General features: G+C 40.6%; 1 protein-coding gene, 1 long non-coding RNA gene and 1 pseudogene across 5 annotated transcripts in view; 2 read left to right on the forward strand and 1 right to left on the reverse strand.

Moving 5' to 3' along the window:
• Positions 1 to 18,777, reverse strand: part of LOC148164059 (uncharacterized) — a 40,056-nt gene extending 21,279 nt beyond the window's left edge. The window contains exons 1-2 of the long non-coding RNA XR_015768432.1: positions 18,697 to 18,777; positions 17,600 to 17,928 (exon numbers count right to left, since the gene is read on the reverse strand). This is a non-coding gene — a long non-coding RNA (uncharacterized LOC148164059). The remainder of the gene's footprint in view (positions 1 to 17,599; positions 17,929 to 18,696) is intronic.
• LOC114219543 (host cell factor C1 regulator 1 pseudogene) lies at positions 7,494 to 7,902 on the forward strand (annotated as a pseudogene).
• Positions 18,778 to 18,928: 151 nt separating the features above from the next.
• The window catches only part of TSPYL1 (TSPY like 1), a 33,000-nt gene continuing 27,929 nt past the window's right edge, over positions 18,929 to 23,999 (forward strand). For 3 of the 4 annotated variants that reach the window (XM_088023884.1, XM_088023885.1, XM_028117083.2), the window contains exon 1: positions 18,929 to 20,389. In XM_088023884.1, coding sequence (XP_087880010.1) covers positions 19,017 to 20,315 — 1,299 coding nt within the window. In that variant the 5' untranslated portion in view covers positions 18,929 to 19,016 and the 3' untranslated portion in view covers positions 20,316 to 20,389. Of the gene's footprint in view, positions 20,390 to 21,988; positions 22,799 to 23,999 lie in introns of those variants that run through there. The other variant, XM_028117085.2, reaches the window with a different exon arrangement.

Genomic DNA, 23,999 nt, shown 5'->3' on the forward strand with positions numbered 1-23,999 from the left:
ATTTCCATCTAATGTTCCACATTATCCTTGCCCACAGCCAACCTTCACCAAAAACTAGCAATCTCAGAAAATAGCAAAGTGTTGTTAAGTAACTTTCTTTTAGACCATACTAATTTTACTGGGTCAACTTCAGTTCATAATATACTGTGGAATTATCCATTTCAACATTAATCACTTAAAGATGTGCACTGAAAGATTATCTTGGACCTCTTCGATGAGAAAAAATAAGTTGTGAATAGTTTTGTTCAAGTTTTGAAAATCCTATTTGGTACAAGGTGAGTGAGAGGAACCTCCCTTGTCTCTCTCTCTCTGTTTCTGTCTCTACACCTATACCTAGTCTGTATATATCTAGATCTATCCTCTCTGCTTAAAATGCCTGACTTATTTAGGAGAGAGGAAGCAACCCACCCATATTCTAAAGTAACTTAAACACATACAGTGAGGCTGCTGCATTAGCTGAAAGACTTCATACCACACTGGAAAAAAGCCCAAGTAAAAATGGTAACATCCTCAGACCATGAAAGTAGTTTAGAATTTTGTGTTTATTTCTTCTTCCTAAAAAAACCTTGATGGTCCAACGAGTGAGACATCAAAAATCTATCCAGAACTTGAATTAATATACAGTTGTAACGATACTCAGAACTCTTGTATTTACCCACCTCTCCACTCCCCACAAACGTGGCACATGTTTCTTTCACTTTTTTTCTTCACTCTCTTTGCCATTAAAGCCAGGAATTCAAAAATGAGTAAGTTCTGAAGGGCAGACTCTATAAAACTGACCTAACGTGGCTTACACTCTTAAAAGTTTTGGCCCAGGATAGCCAAATATATACGTTATAATACTTGTAAGATTTATGAGTTCAAATTCTATGAAACTCAAAATCAAGGAATAATTTTTTTTCTTTCCTTTTCTAAGGGGTAATTTTTTAATTCAAGCAGACTTTCAGGATGAGAAAATTTACCTATATTTTTAGTTTACCATGCCTTTGGAGCATTTAGTTTCCTAACAGCTTTCTAAACCCATAATTGTAGGTAGCTTTTAATTGGCTCAAATTATTTATTCTTAAATTGAGGGAGAAACTGCTAATTGTTCCTCAATATTCAGTCTTTTCTTTTGAATTTTAGGTGAGCACAAAACCACATTAGCTAGAGACTAATTTCTGTCTCCCTTGCAAACCAAGTTTTGCCATCGGCATGTGAATATATATGACTGGAATTTTCAGGTCACATTAGAAAACTGCTTGCCTTCATTTCCTCTTTCCCCATATTTATCACTTAATAATCATTACCTATTTTATGAATATTGATACCGTCCTGGGAATAGAAAAGCTAGTAAAAACTGTCCTCATGTTCAACTTGTTTCCAAACTAAGAGGAATTAGTAACAAATAACTAAAACAAAGTAAGTAATCATAATGGATGTACAAACAATGCTAAGGATTCAAAGGAAAAAGATAACATATCTGGCCTGAGGCATCCAAAAAATAATTTATTCAGGAGTTAATAATTGAGAAGGGTGGTAATGAATAAAGTGGGAGAGAATGGCTCCCCTGCCCTGGCCCATCCTCAAAAATGCAGAAAAGTCAAATGCTTCCTGTGAATCTTGACACTGGCACTGAGTTAGCTTACACTATCCTACCAACACTGTGGGTCACAAATGTGTTAAATACTTTACCTGTTTAGCTTTCTATAGCTGCTATAACAAATGACCACAAACTTAGTAGTTTAAAAACAACACAACCTTAATATCCTAGCATTCTGGAGATCAGAAGTCCAAAATGGGTTTCACGGGACCAAACTCAAGGCATGGCAGGGCAGCATTCTTTTCTGCAGCCTGAGGAGGATCCATTTCCTTGCTCTTTCCAGCTTCTAGAATTTGCCCATATTCCTTGGCTAGTGGCTTCTTCCTCCATCTTCATAGCATCTTCAATGCTGATAGAATTCTTCTCACATTGCATCAGGCTGACCTCCCGTTCTGCCTTCCTTTTCTACTTTAAGGAGACTTGTGTTTATATTGGGCCCACCCAGATAATCCAGAAAAATCTCCCTATCTCAATGTCAGCTGATTAGCAACCTTAATTCCTTCTTGCCATGTAACATTCACAGATTTCCAAGATTAGGAGGATGTGGATGTCTTTGGGAGGCCATTAGTCTGCCTATCACATATAATCTCATTTGATCTATGATTTTGGTAGTAGTGTTAACTCTATAGATAAGAAATGAAGGAACAGAAAGATTAAGGGATTTGCCCATGATAACCAAGCCAATCAGTGGCAGATCAGAATCAAGAACTCAAATATTTCTTACTCTAGGGCCTAAACTTTGATAAAGCGACCAATAATTCAGTGTTAAACAATGGCTAGTCCCAGGTAACTGATCGGTTTTAACACTGAGTTTCCCAGGCCAGGAAAACCCCTCTGTCCCAGGCAAACCACAATGGTTAATCACCTTATCTGAACACTTAACCCAAATCCCTATTACAATAGTTTAGCCAGAATTTATTAAGAGCCTAGTCATCAGAGATCACAACTAAATTCTACAGGGCTCCACAGAGGTGGGATATGGTGCTTCATGAGGCACAGAGATGGCAGAGAAACTCTACCTCTTTCTCCAATTTAACTTTTCCCTGGTTTTGAAAGAGGACTTCAACTACTCCCATTTTGACCTCAGTCTGTACTTTCTAATTGATTAAGAAGAACTTAATTTTCACTCAGGCAAAACCCCTGTAGGCAAAGCATCCCTTAATGGGAACTGAAACTACCCCTCAAGCAATAGGGACTTCCCTGAGCCAACAAGACCCATGACAATGATGACCTGAGTTTTACTGTCCACCTGCATGTACCCACCAACCTTTGTCTCATTTTCCTCATACAAACTTGTATTTTTGGCTAGTCTTTGAAAGCCTAGTCCATTGGCCTCACTGAAATAAATTCCTTTATTGTTTCACCACCACTCAAGTCTCTGCCTTTGGATTTTGTCAGCAGTGAGTGGTCAAACCTGGTCTGCTGGGACCCCTGGAGCCAGGTGCTCTTAGACCCCTGTGACCCAACTAGTTTGATAAAAGGATGCATTTGCTGAAGATGGTCAGATAATTTACTCTAAGAAGATTCATAAGCAGGACCTTGAACACAGATGGGAAAATATACTTCAAGTAGAAAATTTAGAATTTACTAAAATTAGTGGCATAAACTTAGTTCTCCCAGAAACTCACGCTGGGACAGGGATTGGAATGCACTTTGTTTTTTAGGAGAGGATTCCAAGAGACATTTGTGGGGACCGGGGATGAGAAGGAAGGAAGGAAGGAAGGAAGGAAGGAAGGAAGGAAGGAAGGAAGGAAGGAACGAAGGAAGCCAATATAGTGGATGATGATGAGCAGGTTACTGATAAGGACAGCTGGATTACTGATAATGGACAGATCCTACTGGGTCCTTTGAGAAGATGGTGTAGAACATGTATGTATCAGAGTTGCTCCACTGCAGAGGTGAGGCAGCTCGGATTCTGGCCAGGCAGTTGGAAGCCTTCAGCATGCACTGAAATAGTGAATGCCAAGGGGATATGGGCAGAGCACCAATAGTTTTAATTTGCCTATCCAACTCATTTCCTTAGTCTTACTACTTCTCGTAATTTCTACAGTGACAACCCTAGTTCAAGCCACTGTAGCAGCTTCCTCACTGGCTTTCTTGCCTCCACTCTTCCTCCCCACCTGATCCCCACACAATAGCCAAATGCCTTTTCCAAAGTATGAATCCAATTATGTCACCACCACCCTAGCAACAACTCAGATTCTTGTTACCAGCTAGAATCTGGCTTCCTCATAGCCTTCAAAGCCTTACATGGCCTGACTACCCCAACTCTCTGATCTTACCTCCTAAGTAAAGCTTGTAAACCAGTAATAAACATGGTATATTGGAGTTATGTTTACAATATTCCTCTTCTTTTTGTTGATTAGACTTGTCTCAGTCTTTGCTCTGCTCTTTGGTTCCTCTGTTTACAATGCTTTTCCCAGTAGATCCCCTTCTCACCATTCAGGTTTAACTCTAATATCTCCTCCACACAAAGGCCTTTTCTTACTTATTACTTTAGCCCAGTCATTCTTTTCACTGACTTTTCCAGAGCAATTATTGGTCCCTCCAAATATCTTTTTATATGTTTTCATATTTATTGTCTCTGTCTGCACACTATTATGTAAACTCCTAAGGGGCAGTGATTTGGAATGTCTTGTTCAAAGCTATGTTCCCAGTACCTAGAATGGGTTCCTCGCACATACTAGGGATTTCAGAAATATTTTTTACTGAAAAAATGTTTCCAAGATGGATGAAGTTGAATGGGAGGGCTTATCTGTCTTGAATATTGTAAACATAACTCCAATATACCATGTTTATCACTGGTTTACAATAACCATGAAGAGATGATTTGCTAAGCAAAAGCAAAACTGATGAGATTATGGAAAATTTTTCATCAGTGGAGTCCCATTTAATGAAGTTCTATTTTCAGAGAGGCTTGTAATGATGATCATGTTTTAGCTATTTTTAGAATGGAAATAAAATGACAACTTGCAATTTTCTTTCTCCCTTTAAGTAAATCAATTTATAGCTTTGGATTAAAATTATTCTCTTCTAGGATTTAGTCAATGTGTTAAAAAAAATAACTGAAACTAACAGTATTGAAAACCATTATCAATTAACTTCCAGGACGTATGTTATTGCTTTCTGAAAACCTAGACAGCTCCACCTTGTCTAAATCTTTAAGGCTGTTTTTTTTTTGTTTTTTTAAATTTTCTGTATTGTGGTTCCTGTCTTCCTGTTCTACTGTTGACTAATTAGGATGTTGCATCTCAGCTCATTTTATATAAAGACCCAATTAAAAATTTGGAATGAAGCCGGCAAATTTTAAATAGAAAAAAAAATGCACACTGTCAGAGCTCAGCAGGACACTGAGCAGATAGTGAGTCTCAAAGCACTTCAAATACAGCCCAACCCACGTTCCAGCCTTCTACTCTCCCTTTCCCTACCCCCTACTCCACACCAGCCACCCTGTTTTGTCTACACTTGTTAACACAAGCAGGCTTCCTCCCTCCTGTCTGCCTTTGCCTGGGCTGTTTCCCAGCCTATCTCCCATTCTGTCAGCATCCTCTCTCTCACCTTTCTTCTTCTTTCAAGTCCCAGCTCAAGTTTCCCTCTTCTAGGAAGCTCTCTCCTAACCCCCAGGCACTTGCTGGGTCTTTATTCCTGTGCTCAGTGTTCAGATTATACTTGGTAAAATATGCCTAACATTCCCATTTTGAAACTGCAGTGTAATGATTTATGTCCAAGTCAGCATCCATCCAGCTGCACAATCTTTCAGGTCAAGAACAGCATCTATTCTGGAATCCTCAACACTTACCATATTCACTACAGGAAGTGCCCCCTAAGTAGTTGGTGAATATTCTATTCACTTCACCATACCCCGGGGTTCTAAGAGGGTATGTTCTGCACAAGTTATTTCGCTCTGCAATGGTAATTGGTGATGAAGACTGGGGGTGGGTGGGGTAGGGACTTGTTATGTTCACGTCTCCTCTTTTCCCCTATATTTTCTCCCTTCTGACTTCAGGCTATTTATACTTTCTTCATTTCCCATTCATTCTTTAACTCTGTAACCCTCTGTCCCTCACAGCTACCCAGTTCAGGAACTTTTCTTCCCAGTCTTCGTCTCATTGACATGACTGCACCCCCTGGACCCTAGCATCCTGAAGTCCATTCCTCCCTAGCCTCCTAGGACACCACTCTTCCGGTTCTTCTCCTATCACTAATGCCTACTTTTCGATTCCTCTGTTTGTCCCACCTCACCTGTCTTTCTCATGTCAGTGTTCCACAGACTTTGACTCTTGGGTTTCCTTTCTTCTCTTCTACACGTCTTTCTGTGTTCTCATCCACTCTGATAGTTTCGACTATCACCTATGTTACAGGATTTCTTTTCCTTCGGTGCATGTAGTTCTTGGTCATGTCACTTCGAAGAATGAAGAGGAAGACCAGATGAAGAGTAGTGGGTAACAAAGCGAAGTTCATTGAGCTACAGTGAAACAAAGTTTACTGAGCGATAGTACAAAGCTCCCAATGAGGGAGGGGACCTGAGAGGGTTGGTTTGCCAATTGGTGTTTAAATCCAGGGGTTTTTATGGGCTCTTCGGTGTGGGCTGTTTTAATCTGATTAACCCCCAAGAACCTGTCATCCAATCAGGTTTTTGTCCACGCACTCATCTACCTATCAGGTAGTGGTCTGCCTGGGAAAGGGCGGAAGGCTCCTTCCAGGGTGGTGTTTTGTAGCCTTGGGGACCAAGAGGGTGGTGGACACCACTGCCCTAAGGCATGCTGGCCAGCGCAGGCCACCAGATCAAGCAGTTTGTTTAAATATCCCACTGGCTATTGAGCTGGCCCCCAGGCCTGGGTTAGGATGTCCAAGGCCATTCCCTTCCTTTTTGTCACATAGAAGTTTTAAGTCTTCCAGTAGGAAGACTTAAAGCTAGGGCACTGAAGTAAAGCCTAGAATAACAGCATGGGGTCTTTTTCCTTTTAAGGGTAGTTCTCCTCTTAGAATGGGGGTGGGGGGCCTTGTCCCTGCCTGCCTTTCTTCCAACTATCCTTTATTACCTATATATTAATGACTTCCAAATCTATCTGTAGACCCTGGTGTGAATCAGACTAATGCCATCTTGGACAAATCTGCCATGATGACCAGTTTGTGACCTGAAACCTTCTTGAGCATGCCCTCCTTCCCCTCCCCCCCCATTCTTTTGTTCCACCACACACTTAAGTACACCTTCAGGGCAGAATATCCTTGATCTACCCTGGAGATATGACTATTCTTAAACAGTCTCCTCTTGGGTGGTCCCTCAACATGTACTCCTAGCCCTTAAGGCTATAAAAGAGATCTTAAAGGAGGTTGGGTTGTGGAGATCTGCTTGTCTTGTGGCAGCCCAAGACATGCTTCTATCCATAAGTTACCTTAATAAAAACCATTTCCAGTCAAGCTGGACTTGTAAGCCTTTTTCTTTGGTCTTCTATCTCATTTGGCCTTTGGAGGTCATTTGCATATACCTCCCTTTCACAGAACAACCCTACTCTTCTGACCTACAAATGCCCAAATCTATTTTCCCATATCTCTAATGGGCTGCCCCAGATTCACAATGAAACTCCCCTTGTCTGTAATTGAACTTGTGATGTCTTCCCTCCCATTATAACCTGATCATAATCTGGTCCTCTTCCTATATTCCATAGCTCATTCACAGTTCCACTCATTCCTGTTGTCCAAACAGAAACAAACTCCTCGCCCATCTGCATATCTAGTTTTAGTCAATTCTTTTATTATTTCTCTTAAATATTCTGTTCTGTCACTACATTTCTGAAGATACTTTCGTCAATCTTTGCCTGAGTTACTATAACACTTTGAAACTAATTTCCCAGCCTTTAATCATACAACCTTCAAGCCTTTTTCCATGCAGCAGTTAATGTTATTTTCTATGATCCTGCAGCAGCCGCTGGAATGAGGCCCCCCAGGTCAGGCCCAGGGCTACCCAGGGACGCCCCAGACCCGGGACGTGAGCTCCCCTCTCCGAAGAGCTGTGCCCATGAGCACCAAGCGGTGCCTGGAGGGGGAGCAGGAGACCCTGCGCAAACAGTGCCTTTCTGAAGAGAACATGGCCCCCCACTTCCCTGGATTCAGCCTGCACAATGACCCCCCCTTACTGCAGCTCCCCCATGACTTCCCCCCATCTCTGCCCCTACTCAGGCAGGAGCCCTTGCTCTGAGCTGCTTCTCTGGCACTGTCCTGGGAACCTGATTCCCCAGGCCCTCCAGCTGCTGAGGCTAGGGGACACCCCCACCCCCTACTACCCTGCAACCCAAGCTGGGGAGATAATGGAGCTCTGAGTGCTGGTGGGCAGTAGTTCTGCCCACCTTACTTCTTCCCCACAACAGAGAAGACCAGCATACACACTAAGGGACCAGCTGTCCTGAATATTCTTTAGACCAGGCCACTGGGCCCCAGGACCTACTCTCAACAGAGGAGGACACTGAATCCCACAGAGCCCTGGGGTGAGAGGTGCAGGAGGGACAGGATCCCGGGAAGGGAGGCATTCCCCCCAGAACTGAATAAAGATTGCTGAGAAAAAAAAATTGTTATTTTCTGACACATCTATGTCCGTTCCCTGTTTAAAAACCTACAATATCCTCTACTGGTCACAGGATTTTAAAACACATACTTAAAAATTAACAAGTGAGGAAACAACAAATGTTGGTGAGGATGCAGAGAAAGGGGAACCCTCCTACACTGTCGGTGGGAATGCAAGCTGGTGCAGCCACTCTGGAAAACAGTATGGAGGTTCCCCAAGAAGTTAAAAATAGAGCTACCCTATGACCCAGTACTTGTACTACTAGGTATTTACCCAAAGGATACAAATGTTGTGATCCAAAGGGACACCTGCACCCCATTGTTTATAGCAGCAATGTCCACAATAGCCAAACTGTGGAAAGAGCCCAGATGTTCATCAAAAGATGAATGGATAAAGAAGATGTGCTATATATACACAATGGAATATTACGCAGCCATCAAAAAGGATGACTTCTTACCATTTGCAACAACGTGGATAGAACTGAGGGTATTAAGCTAAGCGAAAGAAGTCAATCAGAGAAAGACAATTATCATATGGTTTCACTTATATGTGGAATTTAAGAAACAAAACAGATATTCATAGGGGAAAGGAGGGAAAAATAAAAGAAGACGAAATCAGAGAGGAAGACAAACCATAAGAGATTCTTTTTTTTTTTTAAGATTTTATTTTATTATTTATTTGAGAGAGAGAGAATGAGAGATAGAGAGCACGAGAGGGAAGAGGGTCAGAGGGAGAAGCAGACTCCCTGCAGAGCAGGGAGCCTGATGCGGGACTCGATCCCGGGACTCCAGGATCATGACCTGAGCTGAAGGCAGTCGCTTAACCAACTGAGCCACCCAGGCGCCCCATAAGAGATTCTTAATCAAAGGAAACAAACTGCGGGTTGCTGGAGGGGAGGTGGGTGTGGGGATGGGGTAACTGGGTGATGGGCATTAAGGAGGGCATGTGATGTAATAAGCACTGGGTGTTATATGCAACTGATGAATAACTGAACTCTACATCTGAAACTAATGATACACTATACGTTAATTAATTGGATTTAAATAAGATAAAAAACGTATATTATGTATTATGCACATAAAATAATAACTCTCTCTCACCCACAAACAAGGCGCTTAGCCATCAGATTCGATTTTACCTAACCATCCCCGCCCACTAATGGCCTTATCTTTCAGCCGTTCCTCAAGCTGTCTGGGCTCTGGCTTGCATCTGGGTTCTTCCTGAGGGTGTTCCATCAGCACTGAATCAACAATTTCACTGTGGTTGAACTGTGAAAGTGTTCTCTCTTTGGGAGAGAAGTAAGCAGTTAAGACGATCCCTCTGTTGTTTAAATCAAGGAAAGGTTTCCAACATGGGTAGATACATGTTAGGTAGGAAGGATGCATATTTCCTTTCTCTTCTTAGGGTGAATTATCAAGAATCATTTCTAAATTGGACTTAATATATTATTTCCTGAAAACAAACTTTTATTTTTAAAACTTCCTCCTGAGTATAGAATAGTAAAAACTAGTGAAATATTTATTGGTTGGAGCTCTTTTATCCTTGAGTTCATTCATCAGCAATTGAAATCTCTGAACCCCACGTGTAAGAATCTGGAAATGCTGTTAAGTTAGAAATATCAGTGGTAGCAGGAGGTATTGTTTTTTAAATCTGCCCCACATTTAATAAATGCTTCCACTGAGGGTACTTGTCTCCTAAAAGCCATAAGTTCTGTTTAGATTAAGATATTGAAGTTCCCATGGCTGTATAAGTTAGCCTTCAATGTGGAATCGTTCAATCAATGTAGCCAACATTGCATAAAAGTCCTCTGGGTGCTACAGAAGACACAAACCCTAGAAAAAAGTTATCAGGAAACAGGCAGCAGTTCTTGAGTTCCCTGGTTACTGTTAAAGATTTTGAGAAATCAGAAAAGCAACATGGCAGAGTAGGAAGAGCTCTGAAGTTAGGCAAACTGGGTTTATATCCATACTCCATTACTTACAAGCTAGGTAACTTTAGGCAAGTCACTTGACCTGAGATTACCTAATCTGGATAGTAAGGTGAATTCTACTTAATGTCATAGAAGGGATGAGAACATTTCTTTTTTTTTAAGATTTTTTATTTATTTATTTGACAGAGGGAGACACAGTGAGAGAGGGAACACAAGCAGGGGGAGTGGGAGAGGGAGAAGCAGGCTTCCCGTGGAGCAGGGAGCCCGATGCGGGGCTCGATCTCAGGACCCTGAGATCATGACCTGAGCTGAAGACAGAAGCTTAACGACTGAGCCACCCAGGCGCCCCAGGGATGAGAACATTTCTATTAGTGGCCAAATGAATGAATGATGGTCTCTTTCCAAATCAACTTTTCACATTTTAAAAATAGATGTGCGTAGTATGGCTTGCTTACAAACCAAAGGAAGTTGCAATATAGTATTAGAGCCAAAGAATTCACAAGTCAGAGTTCTCAGCTAACAGATGAAGTGTTATAACAAAGTATCAAGTTAGATACTATATTATGCACTTTTCATACTGAATTAATTTTTATGTGGAAAGCAGTAAATGACTTAGATGAAACTTGTTTTAAAACAAGAGGATTGGGGCGCCTGGGTGGCTCAGTTGGTTAAGAGACTACCTTCAGCTCAGGTCATGATCCTGGAGTCCTGGGATGGAGTCCCGCGTCGGTCTCCCTGCTCGGCAGGGAGTCTGCTTCTCCCTCTGACCCTCTTCCCTCTCGTGCTCTCTATCTCATTCTCTCTCTCTTAAATAAATAAATAAAGTCTTAAAAAAAAAAAAAGAGGATTGTTTTGTTTTGTTTTTATCATGGAAGTTTGTTGTAAAAAAGGTTTTTGACCTTGGGACTCTACAAAAACAAAATTACACTATTTTTGTAAGATTATATATGAGGCTTTGGAGTTTTAAGGAACAGGACAACGCAAATTCATGGGAACAATACTTAAAGGATTTAGCTACTTATCTGAACTTCATACTATCTAGAAAATGCATAGAAATATTTTCCCTTGGATGAAATTTCTTAACCTTAGGATTTTGAGATGTTTTCAAATATAAAAGTCACATTTATTAAATGGCTTGACAGTTCACTTTTGGTATTGTACCAAGTAAATTACCATGACTCACACTGATATGAAAATTCCTCATAATTATTTTCATTAATTGTTTCACATTATTTTCATTTTATTTTAAATTATTTCACTTTACTAAAAGTACAGTAGGGGCTTGTCCCACTAAGCATAAATTTTATTGGTTATTTAAATGATTAACCTAGGGGCCCCTGGGTGGCTCAGTCAGTTAAGCGGCTACCTTCGGCTCAGGTCATGATCCCATGATCCCTGCTGAGCAGGGAGCCCACTTCTCCCTCTCTCTCTCTCTCTCTGCCTACTTGTGCTCTGTCAAATAAATAAAATCTTTTAAAAAAATGCTAACTGAAAGGATGAACTTTAATAAGTGATTTTTTTTCTTTAAGACTTTTATAGAGTATAGGCCTGCTATAACTGTGGAATGGCATTTTAGTACCAGCAAGCCTCCTTTTTCCCACAACCTGAAGATACTATCTGTCTAAAATGCGTTGTTTAATAGAACTTTCTTCCATGCATGCTTTCCAAGAGTGGCCAATAGTCAGATGTTGCTCCGGAGTTCTTACAATGTGGTCAGTGTGACTGATGAACTGAATTTTTAATTTTAATTAATTTAAACTTAAATAGGCACATGTGGCTAGTGGCTACTGTAATGGACAGTACAGGTCTAGAATGCATGTTGAAATAGCTGGAGCAGTAAACAAGTGTGATTACCATGCCCTCATTCCCACCTATTTTTCATGTTGTTCAGTTCTTAACCTATAGCAGAGTCCAATTCAAGTCTCATTTCCTGGATGAAGTTTTCACTGACCACTCTAATACACATGGATGTCTTTATTGTCTGAATCCTAAATACAATTTTTAGAATGGAATTTAGTGCCTGACTGAAACTTGTAAATAGTTTAATTTTAATATATGTAAGTTTTATTAGCATAAAACAATACAAATAATACTGTTACCTTTTATTCATTGAAAGCTTACAGTGCTAAACTTTACACATATCTTATTTCATCTTCCTAACAGGCTGGTAAAGTATGTATCATAATCTCTATTTAGGGGCACATGGGTGGCTCAGTCGGTTAACTGTCTGCCTTCAGCTTAGATGATGATCTCAGGGTCCTGGGATCAAGCCCCACCTCAGGCTCCCTGCTCAGCAGGGAGTCTGCTTCTCCCTCTCCCTCTGCCCCTCTTCACTGCTCGTGCTTTCTTACTCTTTCAGATAAATAAATAAAATCTTAAAACAATCTCTATTTAACATAGAGATTCACTGGCTCAGAGAGATGAAGTGACTTGCCTGGGTTAAACAGTGAGTGACAGAGCTGGAACTTGAAACCAGGTCCATGACTAGTCTACACAGGTAGGGACCTTGTTGGAGTAGGTAGGGTCTTATGAGATATTTTGGCCTGATTTGATTATTAGAAGTCATCATAACAAATCTAAGCCCTATTTGAGAAGACTACTTTATAACAATTACAGCATAATGGGAGTGAAAGATTATGATTCAATTTAACTTACAGGAGTATTTCATTTATAGTGAAAGACCATTCCAAAGTTCACATCACTTTCTTAAAGACCAGTTGCTCCCTCTAGTGAAAAATCAATGCGAATACCATGCCCACTAAGTAATAGATTCTCAGTAGATGTACCCTCCTTTGGCGTGTATTAGAAATTTGTGGAGGTGTATTCTGGCTATTAAAAAGAATGTTATTTGCTTTCATTAGGTAGTGTCAGGAATATATACCAACAGTAAGTCCTTAACAACAACAAAATTGTCCCACTGCAGAGAGGGAAAACCACCTGTATTTATTTATGTGAGCCTGGAATTTAACATCATTTTACATTAAAAATGAAATATGTTTGCACTGTTTTACTATGCAGTGAATATTCCAGGAAGGAAACTATGGCATTTTATCTAATTTGAGACATTATCAATTGTAAAATATAGTATTATTTAAATATCACCAAGACAGAAAAAAAGAAAAATATTGCCAATTAAACTATGACACAATGCATTTTTATACATAATTTTTACTCTATCTTTCAAAAGCTCTTTTAGACTTTATTTAGATGTAAATCAACTATCACACTTGGGCATATATAAAAGGAAAAACAAAAGCAAAATAAATTATTAGGGTATTTCTAAAATTTCCTCATATTCAGAAAATTTTCTGCAACAGTTTTTGACTCAGAGTTGTCAGTATCCATGTTTTTCCAAACAATATTATCCTCCCTACGTTCAACTACTTTGGTGTTGCTATATTTCTTAAAACGGTGCTCAACTCTTGTATCTATGATTTTCTTCAAGGACAAAGACATCAATTATTTAAGTTTTGATGTTGGCACTTTTCTGAGACTTCCAGAGAGACTGATGGAAAGTTTTCAAACTACAGGTTGTATCCCTTTTTCAGATGGTCTTTAAAGTCTGTCCAGAATGAAATCAGTAACAACTAAGTTCTCACATGCTCAGGCGATGACAACAACGTCATGACTGACACCTGGCTGATAGTGCTTATTAGACATATTTTGGTTGTAGAAATATGAAAATGTATTTTTCTTTCCTTTTTCTGGTGAAAATGTATTTTTTTACAATAGAAGAAATATGGAGCCATGGCAATCTTGGGGAACTCTTCCTTTTTCTTTTCCAGAACTTAACCGACATTTGGTCACCGGAATGCTACTCAGGATATATGAGTCACAAGTAAAACCTACCTATATCAGTCTCCATCCATGGTGATTACAACAACAGGTGTAACTTTCTAACTACTTGTCATTTCTTATAATGTGGGCATGATAATGCCTTTGCATATTGAAACAGATACTATTATAAATTAATTTTACTTCTCTTTTATATCAGAGTCAAGTCATTACATTTATGTTTTTCTATTAATTTGTGTAGGTGGGTTACATTATTCATTAATTTCATGTCAAGAAAGTAAAGACTAATTTGCTAAAAAAGATGATAGGGGTCTGATGGGGTTTACAAAATACTGAATTTAGGTATTACAATTAACCACTTTTCCTCTAAACAGAAAGCAAATCCTGGCATACTTTCCTAACAAATATTAATATGCTTGTGGATAGGGGAATGGATAGGAGGCAGATAAATGTGTATTAATTCAACATTAAGTGAGGATAGTTTTATGTTTTTATTTTAGGGAATAACTTCACATTTTGTACAGAGAGCAAAGTTCTTCAGTTAAACTACCTAGATCCAAATCACGGGTCTATCATTTTTAAAAAGATTTTATTTATTTATCCAAGAGACAGGGAGAGAGATCGAGAAAGAGAGAGAGAAATCACGAGCAGAGGGGGAGGGGTAGAGGGAGAAGCAGACTCCCCACTGAGCAGGGAGCCTGACGCAGGACTTGATCCCAGGACCCTGGGATCATAACCTGAGCCAAAGGCAGACGCTTAACTGACTGAGCCACTGAGGCGCCCCTTGTTTGTTTGTTTCTTTATTTATTTAGTGCAAGCAAGGAGTGGGGTAGAGGGAGAGAGATTCTCAAGTAAACTGCTCATTGAGCGTGGAGCCCAATGCAGGGCTTGATCCCATGACCCTGAGAACATGACCTGAGTCAAAATCAAGAGTTGGATGCTTAACTGATGGAGCCACCCAGGTGCTCCGAGTCTACCATTTTTTATGCCTTTTTGGATGAGTAACTCAGTCTCTCTTTGCCTCAGTTCCCTAGTGAGTAAAATAAAGGTCATAATAGCACTAACTGACAGGGTTCTTTATAAGAACTAAATGATACAATACATGGGATGGTGTTTACAACAGTGGCCAGTACATCAGAAGCAGTAAATACATGAAACCTATAATTACAACCATAAAACTTATCTTTCTGCAAAACAAAAATGTCTGAACTTCTGCTAAACTCCTTATCACCTGAGAAATCATTCCTGAAGAATCTGTGATTCTTTGATATGATGCAAAATAACTTCATGCTTTTTGTGAATATTTTCTCACAGAACCATATTAGAAAAGATTAGATTACCTTTTGAGTAGTGAGGTTTATTGCAAATTGCCACAGGAATGCTCTGTAATGTACAAATATGTCTTATATTAAAAAATGCAAAAAGGGTACTGAGTATTATACAGGACTGATGAATCACTGAACTCTCCCTCTGAAACTAATAATACACTACATGTTAATTAATTGCATTTAAATTTTAAAAAATGCAAAAAGGTAATATATGAAGCAGAGCCAAAATATACTCCCCCATAAAATAAAATGTACTGCCAGTACAGACACACTGTTAGTTTTTGTAAGATGATTTAAAGTTTTCTTGTTTTTTTTTTTAAAGATTTTATTTATTTATTTGACAGAGAGAGAGACACAGCAAGAGAGGGAACACAAGCAGGGGGAGTGGGAGAGGGAGAAGCAGGCTCCCTGCTGAGCCGGGAGCCTGATGTGGGGCTCTATCCTAGGACCCTGGGATCATGACCTGAGCCGAAGGCAGACGCTTAACCATCTGAGCCACCCAGGTGCCCCTTGCCTTCTGTTTTTAAGCAGAAGACTCTATTGCCAGGCTTTCACCAGAACTAGATGTGGCTTTATTTGTCAAAAGCACTATTATGATGTCTGCAAGTGTGTCAGTTAGTGCTCTAACTGATAATGTTAGGAACAACTCCAGTGATAGATGGTGCATATAAATGTAATCAGGATTCTGGTGAGTCTAAGTGTTGAGACCTTCTCTTACTATAAGTACATTTGGAAAAGCCATGATATGGGATATTTGGTTGAATATATACAGAAAATGAGGAAAAACTTAAATTTCTCCTCATTTTAATTGTCTGAAAGTCACAGTAGAGAAATGATATGGTGAAAACCCCTCATTATAGAAGATGGAGAGTGTAAGTTACAATCACTTTTGAATAAGAGAAGGTCCAGCGAGAAATAAGGATTTAGAGGGAAAAGCAGATTTGTGTATTCTATGCCACTTTTTTTTTTTTTTTTTTTTAAGAAAGAATCCTTTCATGGAAGAAAGAGCTGCTTAGGATTTCAATCTGCACCAAGTTTCACGTGCTCAAGGAGTTACTTCGCCATGCAGGAAAAAAAAATATGGTTACTATTTGCCACAGAAGATTGTACTTAATATATTAATAGTATTATTTGCAGCTAATACTTGGAGAAGTTTTTCCTTATCTTTTTGAACCTAAAGTCTTAAAAAGAATACGTGTTTCTTTTACATGACACAGTCATCTTGCTATCTAAAACATTCTCTTTTTAGGCAGATACTGTTCATTCTCTAAGACCCTATCACAAACCTATCTTGCTTTAGAATGTGCTAGGCATTTTGTATGTATTAAATTGTCAAATTTTATAAAAGAGGAAACAATAACTGAGAGATTAACTAACTTAACCAAGATCATACATAAAAACTCTTAAATTCCTCCTCCTTTCTCCTAGGGGCAACTTTCTTGAACCACTCTATGACTCATTAATCTTCCTGCTCTGAATTCCTACAACTCTTTTTATGAGCTGTGCCATGCAACTGAGCACTTAATTATACTCGTCCTCTTAGTGACTCTGGTTGTTTCATGCATGTCAGTCTCAGTATTCCAGCATCCCAGCATCATCAGTGGGAGAGGACAGAGTTGCTTCTTCTTTTGCATTTACTCAGCATAGCAGGGAGCTGAGATTTTAGTAGACCCTTAATGAGAGTTGTTGATTTGAATAAAACAAAACTTTAGGGGCGCCTGGGCGGCTCAGTCGGCATATTAGAGTAATAAAAGTTTCCACTTTGGGCCAAGTTAGATTATTCCAGTTCCAAGACAGAGGATGATTTCATGGCAATAAGAAAGAAGCGGGCCTTGTGGAAAATTCCATTATTCATTCTTATCTACAAGAGTAATTGTCAGCCAAACACCAAATACCAGGAGGAGAAACTATTCTGTTCATTTGTTCCTGTATTTAACATTCTAATAATATAACACTGTGCAAGGCAGTGTGCTAGGTACTAGTAAACAGTGGTAAACAAAACTATGACCCTGTCCTTCTGGAGTTCGTCTTGTCAAATATCTTTTGTGGTAGGTTTTGCCTTTAATTTTCTCTTTCTGGCTATTGCCTAATTCTGGTCTCAATAACTAAGAGGCTTAGGATATGATACATCACAGCTGTTGGGCAGGAGGCAGGAGCTCAGAGAAAGCAGTGGGCAAGGACGAAGGAGCTGCTGCTAGGAAAAACATAACACACACAGAGATGCAACCAAACTTCAATCCAAGCAGTATTCATTTCCTATTGCTTTAGTAACAAATTACCACAAACTTAGTAGTTTAAAACCACACAAATTAATTTTTTTATATTCTGGAGATTAGACATCATAAAGATGTTGGCAGTGCTGCATTCCTTTGGAGGCTCTATGGGAGAATCTATTTCCTTACCTTTCCAGATTCTAGAGGCTGCCTTTATTCCTTGGATCCTGGTTTCCTTCCTCCATCTTCAAAGTCCGCAGCACAGCACCTTCAAATCTCTCTCTTTTTCTCCCCTCTGCTTTGATTGTCATATAGTCAAAGACTGACACTCCAACCTCCTTCTTATAAGGACCATTGTAATTACATGGGTCCCACCTGGATAATCCAGCATAATCTTCCCATCTTCAGATCCTTAACTTAACCATGTCTGCAAAGTCCCTTTTGCCACAGAAGAGAACATATTCACAGGTTCTGATGATTAGGAGGAGGACATCTTTGGGGGCCATTATTAAAATAGCCTACAATCCAAAGCAAAGCAAATAGAAAAAAAGTTGGCCTGTTTTGCACCTTGAGTCAACTAACTGCACACTGGCATTCTGCAAGTTTGTTTTCTACTTCGACTATCGCCTATCTTGATTATCCATTTTAATTAGCTTTTCGTTATAAAAATGGTGGCGGGACGTCCCCCGCTGGTATTTCTCTGAGGCCTTGTAACTCTCTAACACCAGTTTTCTTCACAAGTCAACAAACTAAAACAACCAGAGACACTGGCATCCTTCTTAAGTTCTATGAACTGACTGCCATGAATACATACTTCAATAGGGCCAACCTTTCCCACCTCTCTGCAGAACTAAATTCGGGAATACATTATTGGACTGAAATAGCTTTTCTAATTTCCTGCGGTGAGGAGCCACGAAGCAAGATTCAGCGAATTGACCCTGGCTTAATTCCTGCAGGCATTATGTAGCACAAACTCTTCTTTGAGGCAGAGTATAAATTTAGAACTAGCAAGGAATACTATGCGTCACTTTAGTGGTAAAAAGCTGCGGAGTAGTTTTTTCCCCCAGTAATGTTAGAGGTCAGTGATTTCTACTTGAGAAAAGAGAAATAATTTGCTATTCAAGTTAGTTTAAAAATAAAGAGGTTTTTGCTCCTGGCTATTACAGGGTAACAAGGAATAGATTTACCTTCCTGCCTGAAAAATACTTAAGCAAAATCAGTAAAACATGTTTTCAGACAACAACTGGCAGTGCTGTGCTGTGATCGCTACAATTACCCCAGCTTACATGCTGGAGGCAGTTTCCAGAGGCATCCTCCCCGCCTTCAGTCTCTGAGTCCGAAATACATTAACGTAAGTCAAATTACGGCTTCACCCCACTAAATTCACAGAAGTGAAACTACGATAAGCTAGGACGACAGGCAAGGGCGGAGCAAAAGCAGCGACTTCTCGCGTTCTGGTGGGATCTACGGCCCTGACGTCAGACGTCAACCTCTCGGAGACGCTCGCGAGATTAGAGGGTGGGTGGTGCCAACCCTCGGCTGGCGAGCCGGTGGCTTCTGTGAGGAAAACGGACGTTAGTCTACCGTCGGTCAGGCTGCTACTGACATGAGCGGCCTGGCTGGGGCTGAGAGGTCCCTTTTCCCCCAAACCGGCAGTCTCACGATTCCCGACCATGCCCCAGGAGACCTGGACGCAGACCAGTGCCTGAAGCTCCGTGAGGAAGCCGAGGTGTCGCAGGTGATGGCGGAGCCGGGTGCGGGAAGCTTGAACACGGTCGCGCTCCCACCGCCTCAGCTTCCAGAAGAGCGGGGAGCCTTCCACGCCCCCGCGGGCTGTGGCCGCCCTGCCCAGATCCGAGGCGGTGGGAATCGCGGTTTCGCAGCGACCGAAGCGGGGCAGGCGGAGGCTCCGCCTCTCACGGAAGGCCTGGAAGCTGTGTCGGTGTCCGTGGCAACGGACAACAGCCTGAAAAATGGCTGTCAGAGTGGAGAGCCGCGCGGCCCAGGTGGGGAGAAGCCAGAGAGGCCGGGGTCTGGGATGTTGGCAGAGGTGAAGGCCAAGGCCCTGGAACCTGAGAAGTGCGCCATTTTCTCCGTAGCAGTGGATGAGGAGGTGGTGAAGGAAGGAGTGAAGGAGGAGGAGGAAGTGGTGGTGGAGCAGAAGATGGAGATAGAGAAGCAAGTAGGTGAAGAAACAGAAATGATTGAAGAAAATAGAGTGGTAGAGGAGGGGCAGGAAGAAGCAGGGCCCCGACCCTTGAATATGGATCTCCGCATGAACCCCCTGGAAGCCATCCAGTTGGAACTGGACACTGTGAATGCTCAGGCTGACAGGGCCTTTCAGCAACTGGAGCATAAATTTGGGCGGATGCGTCGTCACTACCTGGAGAGGAGAAACTACATCATTCAGAATATCCCGGGCTTCTGGGTCACTGCCTTTCGGAACCACCCCCAGTTGTCCCCCATGATTAGGGGCCAAGATGCAGAGATGTTAAGATACATAACCAATTTGGAGGTAAAGGAGCTCAGGCACCCTAGAACTGGCTGCAAATTCAAGTTCTTCTTTCGAAGAAACCCTTACTTCAGAAACAAGCTTATTGTCAAAGAATATGAGGTCAGAGCCTCTGGCCGAGTGGTGTCTCTTTCCACTCCAATCATATGGCGCCGGGGCCATGAACCCCAGTCCTTCATTCGCAGGAGCCAAGATGTCGTCTGCAATTTCTTCACCTGGTTTTCAGACCACAGCCTTCCAGAGTCTGACAAGATTGCTGAAATTATCAAAGAGGATTTGTGGCCAAATCCACTGCAATATTACCTGTTGCGTGAAGGAGTCCGTAGAGCCAGACGTCGCCCCATAAGAGAGCCAGTAGAGATCCCCAGGCCCTTTGGATTCCAGTCTGGTTAATCTCGGCCTTTGGAAATACTGCACAAGGTCCCCTACCACCTCTTGCTGGACCTGTGCTTGGACAACAGAAATGGGTATGCCTTCTGCCTTTTTTTTTTTTTTCCCCCTTTCCTGACGTTTCTACAACTTTTTTCCTCTGGACATTGTTTTCTTAACCTCAAGATTGAGACTTTCAAGGCCATGCTCCTCCATTTCCACATGGCCTTCATGCCATTCTGCATTACTATCACATGCTGCATGGTCATGATTCACATTAACTCCTAGGCCAGGCTGTAAATTGCATTACCTTTATATGCACTGCATGGACCCTGTTTGTTTCCAGGGCCTTTGGTCTGCCTCTTAGCACCTGGAATTCCAGCTTTGCCCTTAGTACAGGCACGCAGCCTGTGGACAGTTGTGGGGCAGAGAGAGCAGCAGTGTGCTACTTGTTCTATGTGATTTATGTAATTCCATTGCTCTTCTTGCACCTCTGGTCACCTCCTACTGCCTACTACTGGCTATGCCCACCCAGCTTGGGCTCCTGCCTACCTTGCAGATAATTGTTGGCCCTACTGTCTGGTTTCTGGCAGACCAGAATCTCTAGAACTGCTGGTGGACCCAGGTTTCCTGCCAGCACACAAAAGACCCTTCCATTCCTCTCCCCAAAAGACCTCCTTGATTCCTCACCTCCCTCACCTCCCTCTTCCTTCCGTCTCCATGATCCAGAACACTACTGTCAGGCTAATGATCAAGCTAGTGACAAGTTAGACCTTATTCTTATGGCCAGAGTAAGGATGGTGTCCATTCTAACTACCACGTTTTCTCAGCCTCAACTAGTAAATTCACACAAAACTTAGGTATACCTCTTGTGCCTCCTCTCCTTACCCTGAACGTGATTAAATGCCAGGGTGGCAGTACACTTTTTCTCCATCTGTCTCCTGTCCCTTAAAAAAAAAAAAAAAAAAAAAGATAGCTCAAAAGCGTCTGCAAAAGCAGCCCTTTTAGTTTAATTTGGCTTTAGCTCTTCATTATTTCCAGGGACAGGTTGTCTTGTAAAATAGATTGCTGGAGCTCTTATTTCTCTCTGCTCTCTTCTCCACCTTCCACCCCCTTTAGCGACACCTAGAGCGTTTAAAGGGAGACAGATCTAGTTCATGGTGGATGGAAGAACCAGAGATTGTGGTGGGTGCCCTAAGCGGGGGAAAATGAACAGAAGACCCCAGGCAAAAATGAGCAAGATAAAAATTGGGCTCAGATTAAGACTGGCTGACAGAGCCTTCAAGGAAGAGATTTTCTCTTTCAGTGGTAATGGGAGGAGAAGTAGTTTTTCTCAGGATTTCCGTGGGAGAATTGAAGGAGATTGGAGTGTTAAGTGTATTGCCTAGAGAAGAGTTTTTTAAAGAAACAAAGCAATTTTGGGTGCTTTCTCTTGTTTTCATTTGATTTAAATTATTCAGAAGATTACTGTGTTTTTTGTTTTCTGGTGTTTAGTAAAATAACATTTTCTGTTTCTGCTTACTGGGAAAATTGAGCTGTGTAGGCTTTTTGCTTTAAATTGGGAATATTTTAAAAAAATAACAGTTTTACTTTGCTGTAAGATACAGAGACTTAAATGAATATGAGAGTTTTCGACTTCCTGTTTCTGTTAAAACTGTATCCTTAGAAATATAATTTGTGTAATTTGATTTTGTCAGAATCTGAAGACTGGAAATTGTTGTCTTCATGGAAGAATACCTACAAAAGATGTTTGCTTGATTGTCTTACTTGATAATTTATCCTGGTAACAACTTAGTAATTGATGTTTTTTTTTTTCCTAAATATAAATACTTGTGAGATTGCTCTGTCAAATTGGAAATGTAACATTGGCATATTTGTTTTTCCTTATATGTGTCCTAGTAAAATAAAAGCATGTTACTCTGCTAGATTTCTTATTTTTCACTCTGCCCATAAACATGCATGAAGAAATTGTTCAAAATAACAACAGATTATAGAATTTAAAATTCAAAAAATGGGGCGCCTGGGTGGCTCAGTCGGTTAAGCGACTGCCTTCGGCTCAGGTCATGATCCTGGAGTCCTGGGATCGAGTCCCGCATTGGGCTCCCTGCTCGGCGGGGAGTCTGCTTCTCCCTCTGACCCTCTTCCCTCTCGTGCTATCTCTCATTCTCTCTCTCTCAAATGAGTAAATAAAATCTTTAAAAAAAAAAATTCAAAAAATGGATACAACAGACATTATCCCAAAAATAAGGAACTAGGGCACACTGCTGTACCTTGCAAGGTTGGGAGGGTTGTTGCTATGGGTTTGGCTTTAAAATGTTAACAGGGTGCCTGGGTGGCTCAGTTGGCTAAGTGGCTGCCTTCGGCTCAGTTCATGATCCCAAAGTCCCGGAATTGAGTCCCACATCAGGCTCCCTGTTTGGCAGGGAGTCTGCTTCTCCCTCCGACCTTACCCCCTCTTGTGCTCTCTCTCTCTCTCAAATAAAATAAAATCTTAAAAAAATAAACAATTGCAAGTGCTTACTCATGATGTCAGTTTTTTCTATATAACTTGTATAGCACCACCACTTCCTTCACTTCCTTAAAGCCTCCATTTCTGTCTGTAAATGATATTCTCAGGTCATTTGGGTTCTTATTTTTGTTCACTTGCACATTTAATAAGCAAACAATTTCTATAAGTGATAAATTATTCTATCCTCATACTTTCTTAGCTGTAAAAACTTACTCATTCTTTTCTTCAAAACTCCCCACCTTCTATTTGTGTCAAATTTTTCAAGGCCTGAGAGGTAACTCTTCTGCCTTAACAGCTTTTCTGTTCCCTTAGGGAAAATGAAATGTCTTCTCAAGTACTTGGTGTACTTACAGGGACTTCTTTTCTAGAAAATAACATAACAGTTTGTTAACAGTGAATTCCACAAATATTTATTAAGGCATTTTGTCAGGCCTTGGGAAGATAAGAATAAGAAGATAAAGTCATTCCCTTTATTGTTAAAGAATTGGGGAAAAACTGATAAGCAGACAAATGACACATACACTAAAATACAAATACATTTTCACAGGTTTTTCCACTCTTTCCCTTTCTATCTAATTTGGAAGCTTTGTGAAAGCAGAGGTGATGGGATATCTTTTATATCTCTCACTGCTTCTAGCATGTTTTGCTCATAGTCGTTACCAGATAAATACTGAATGACAAAATGAATAACTCAAATGGAAAAAAAGAACAAAATACTCTGGTACCCAGAAAGACTTGATGAAGTAATGGGAAGAAGATGGTTTTTAAAGCAACTGTAAAATTGACGTAAAAAAGTTTACAAAGCCTTTCTTAAAAGCAAATTTCTTGTTTAGGTGATTAGAAAAGTCTAAACCCTGTAACATTTAACCTTTCACTTGCCATTGTAATAGAGCATTACTTAACTTTGGATCAACAATTATGTGCTTTATTTTTGTATATTTTAAGGTGACTGTTAACACTGGAGATAGGAGTTAGACTCTAGACATGTGCTGTCCAATACAGTATCCATTAGCCACCCATGGCTGCTGAGCACTTGAAATGTGTCTAGTCCAAATTGAGGTCTGCTCTGAGTATAAAATACACACTGGATTTCAAAGACTTAGTATGGAAAAAATGTAAAGTAACTCAATTTTGTATATTGATTGCATGTTGAAATGGTAATATTTTTGACAAGTACATATAAATATATTAATAACTTC

This window comes from Eumetopias jubatus, unplaced genomic scaffold (assembly GCF_037043125.1).
Source record: "Eumetopias jubatus isolate StellerSeaLion01/CBP00866 unplaced genomic scaffold, mEumJub1_p1.0 scaffold_6, whole genome shotgun sequence".
Taxonomy (NCBI): Eukaryota; Metazoa; Chordata; class Mammalia; order Carnivora; family Otariidae; genus Eumetopias; species Eumetopias jubatus.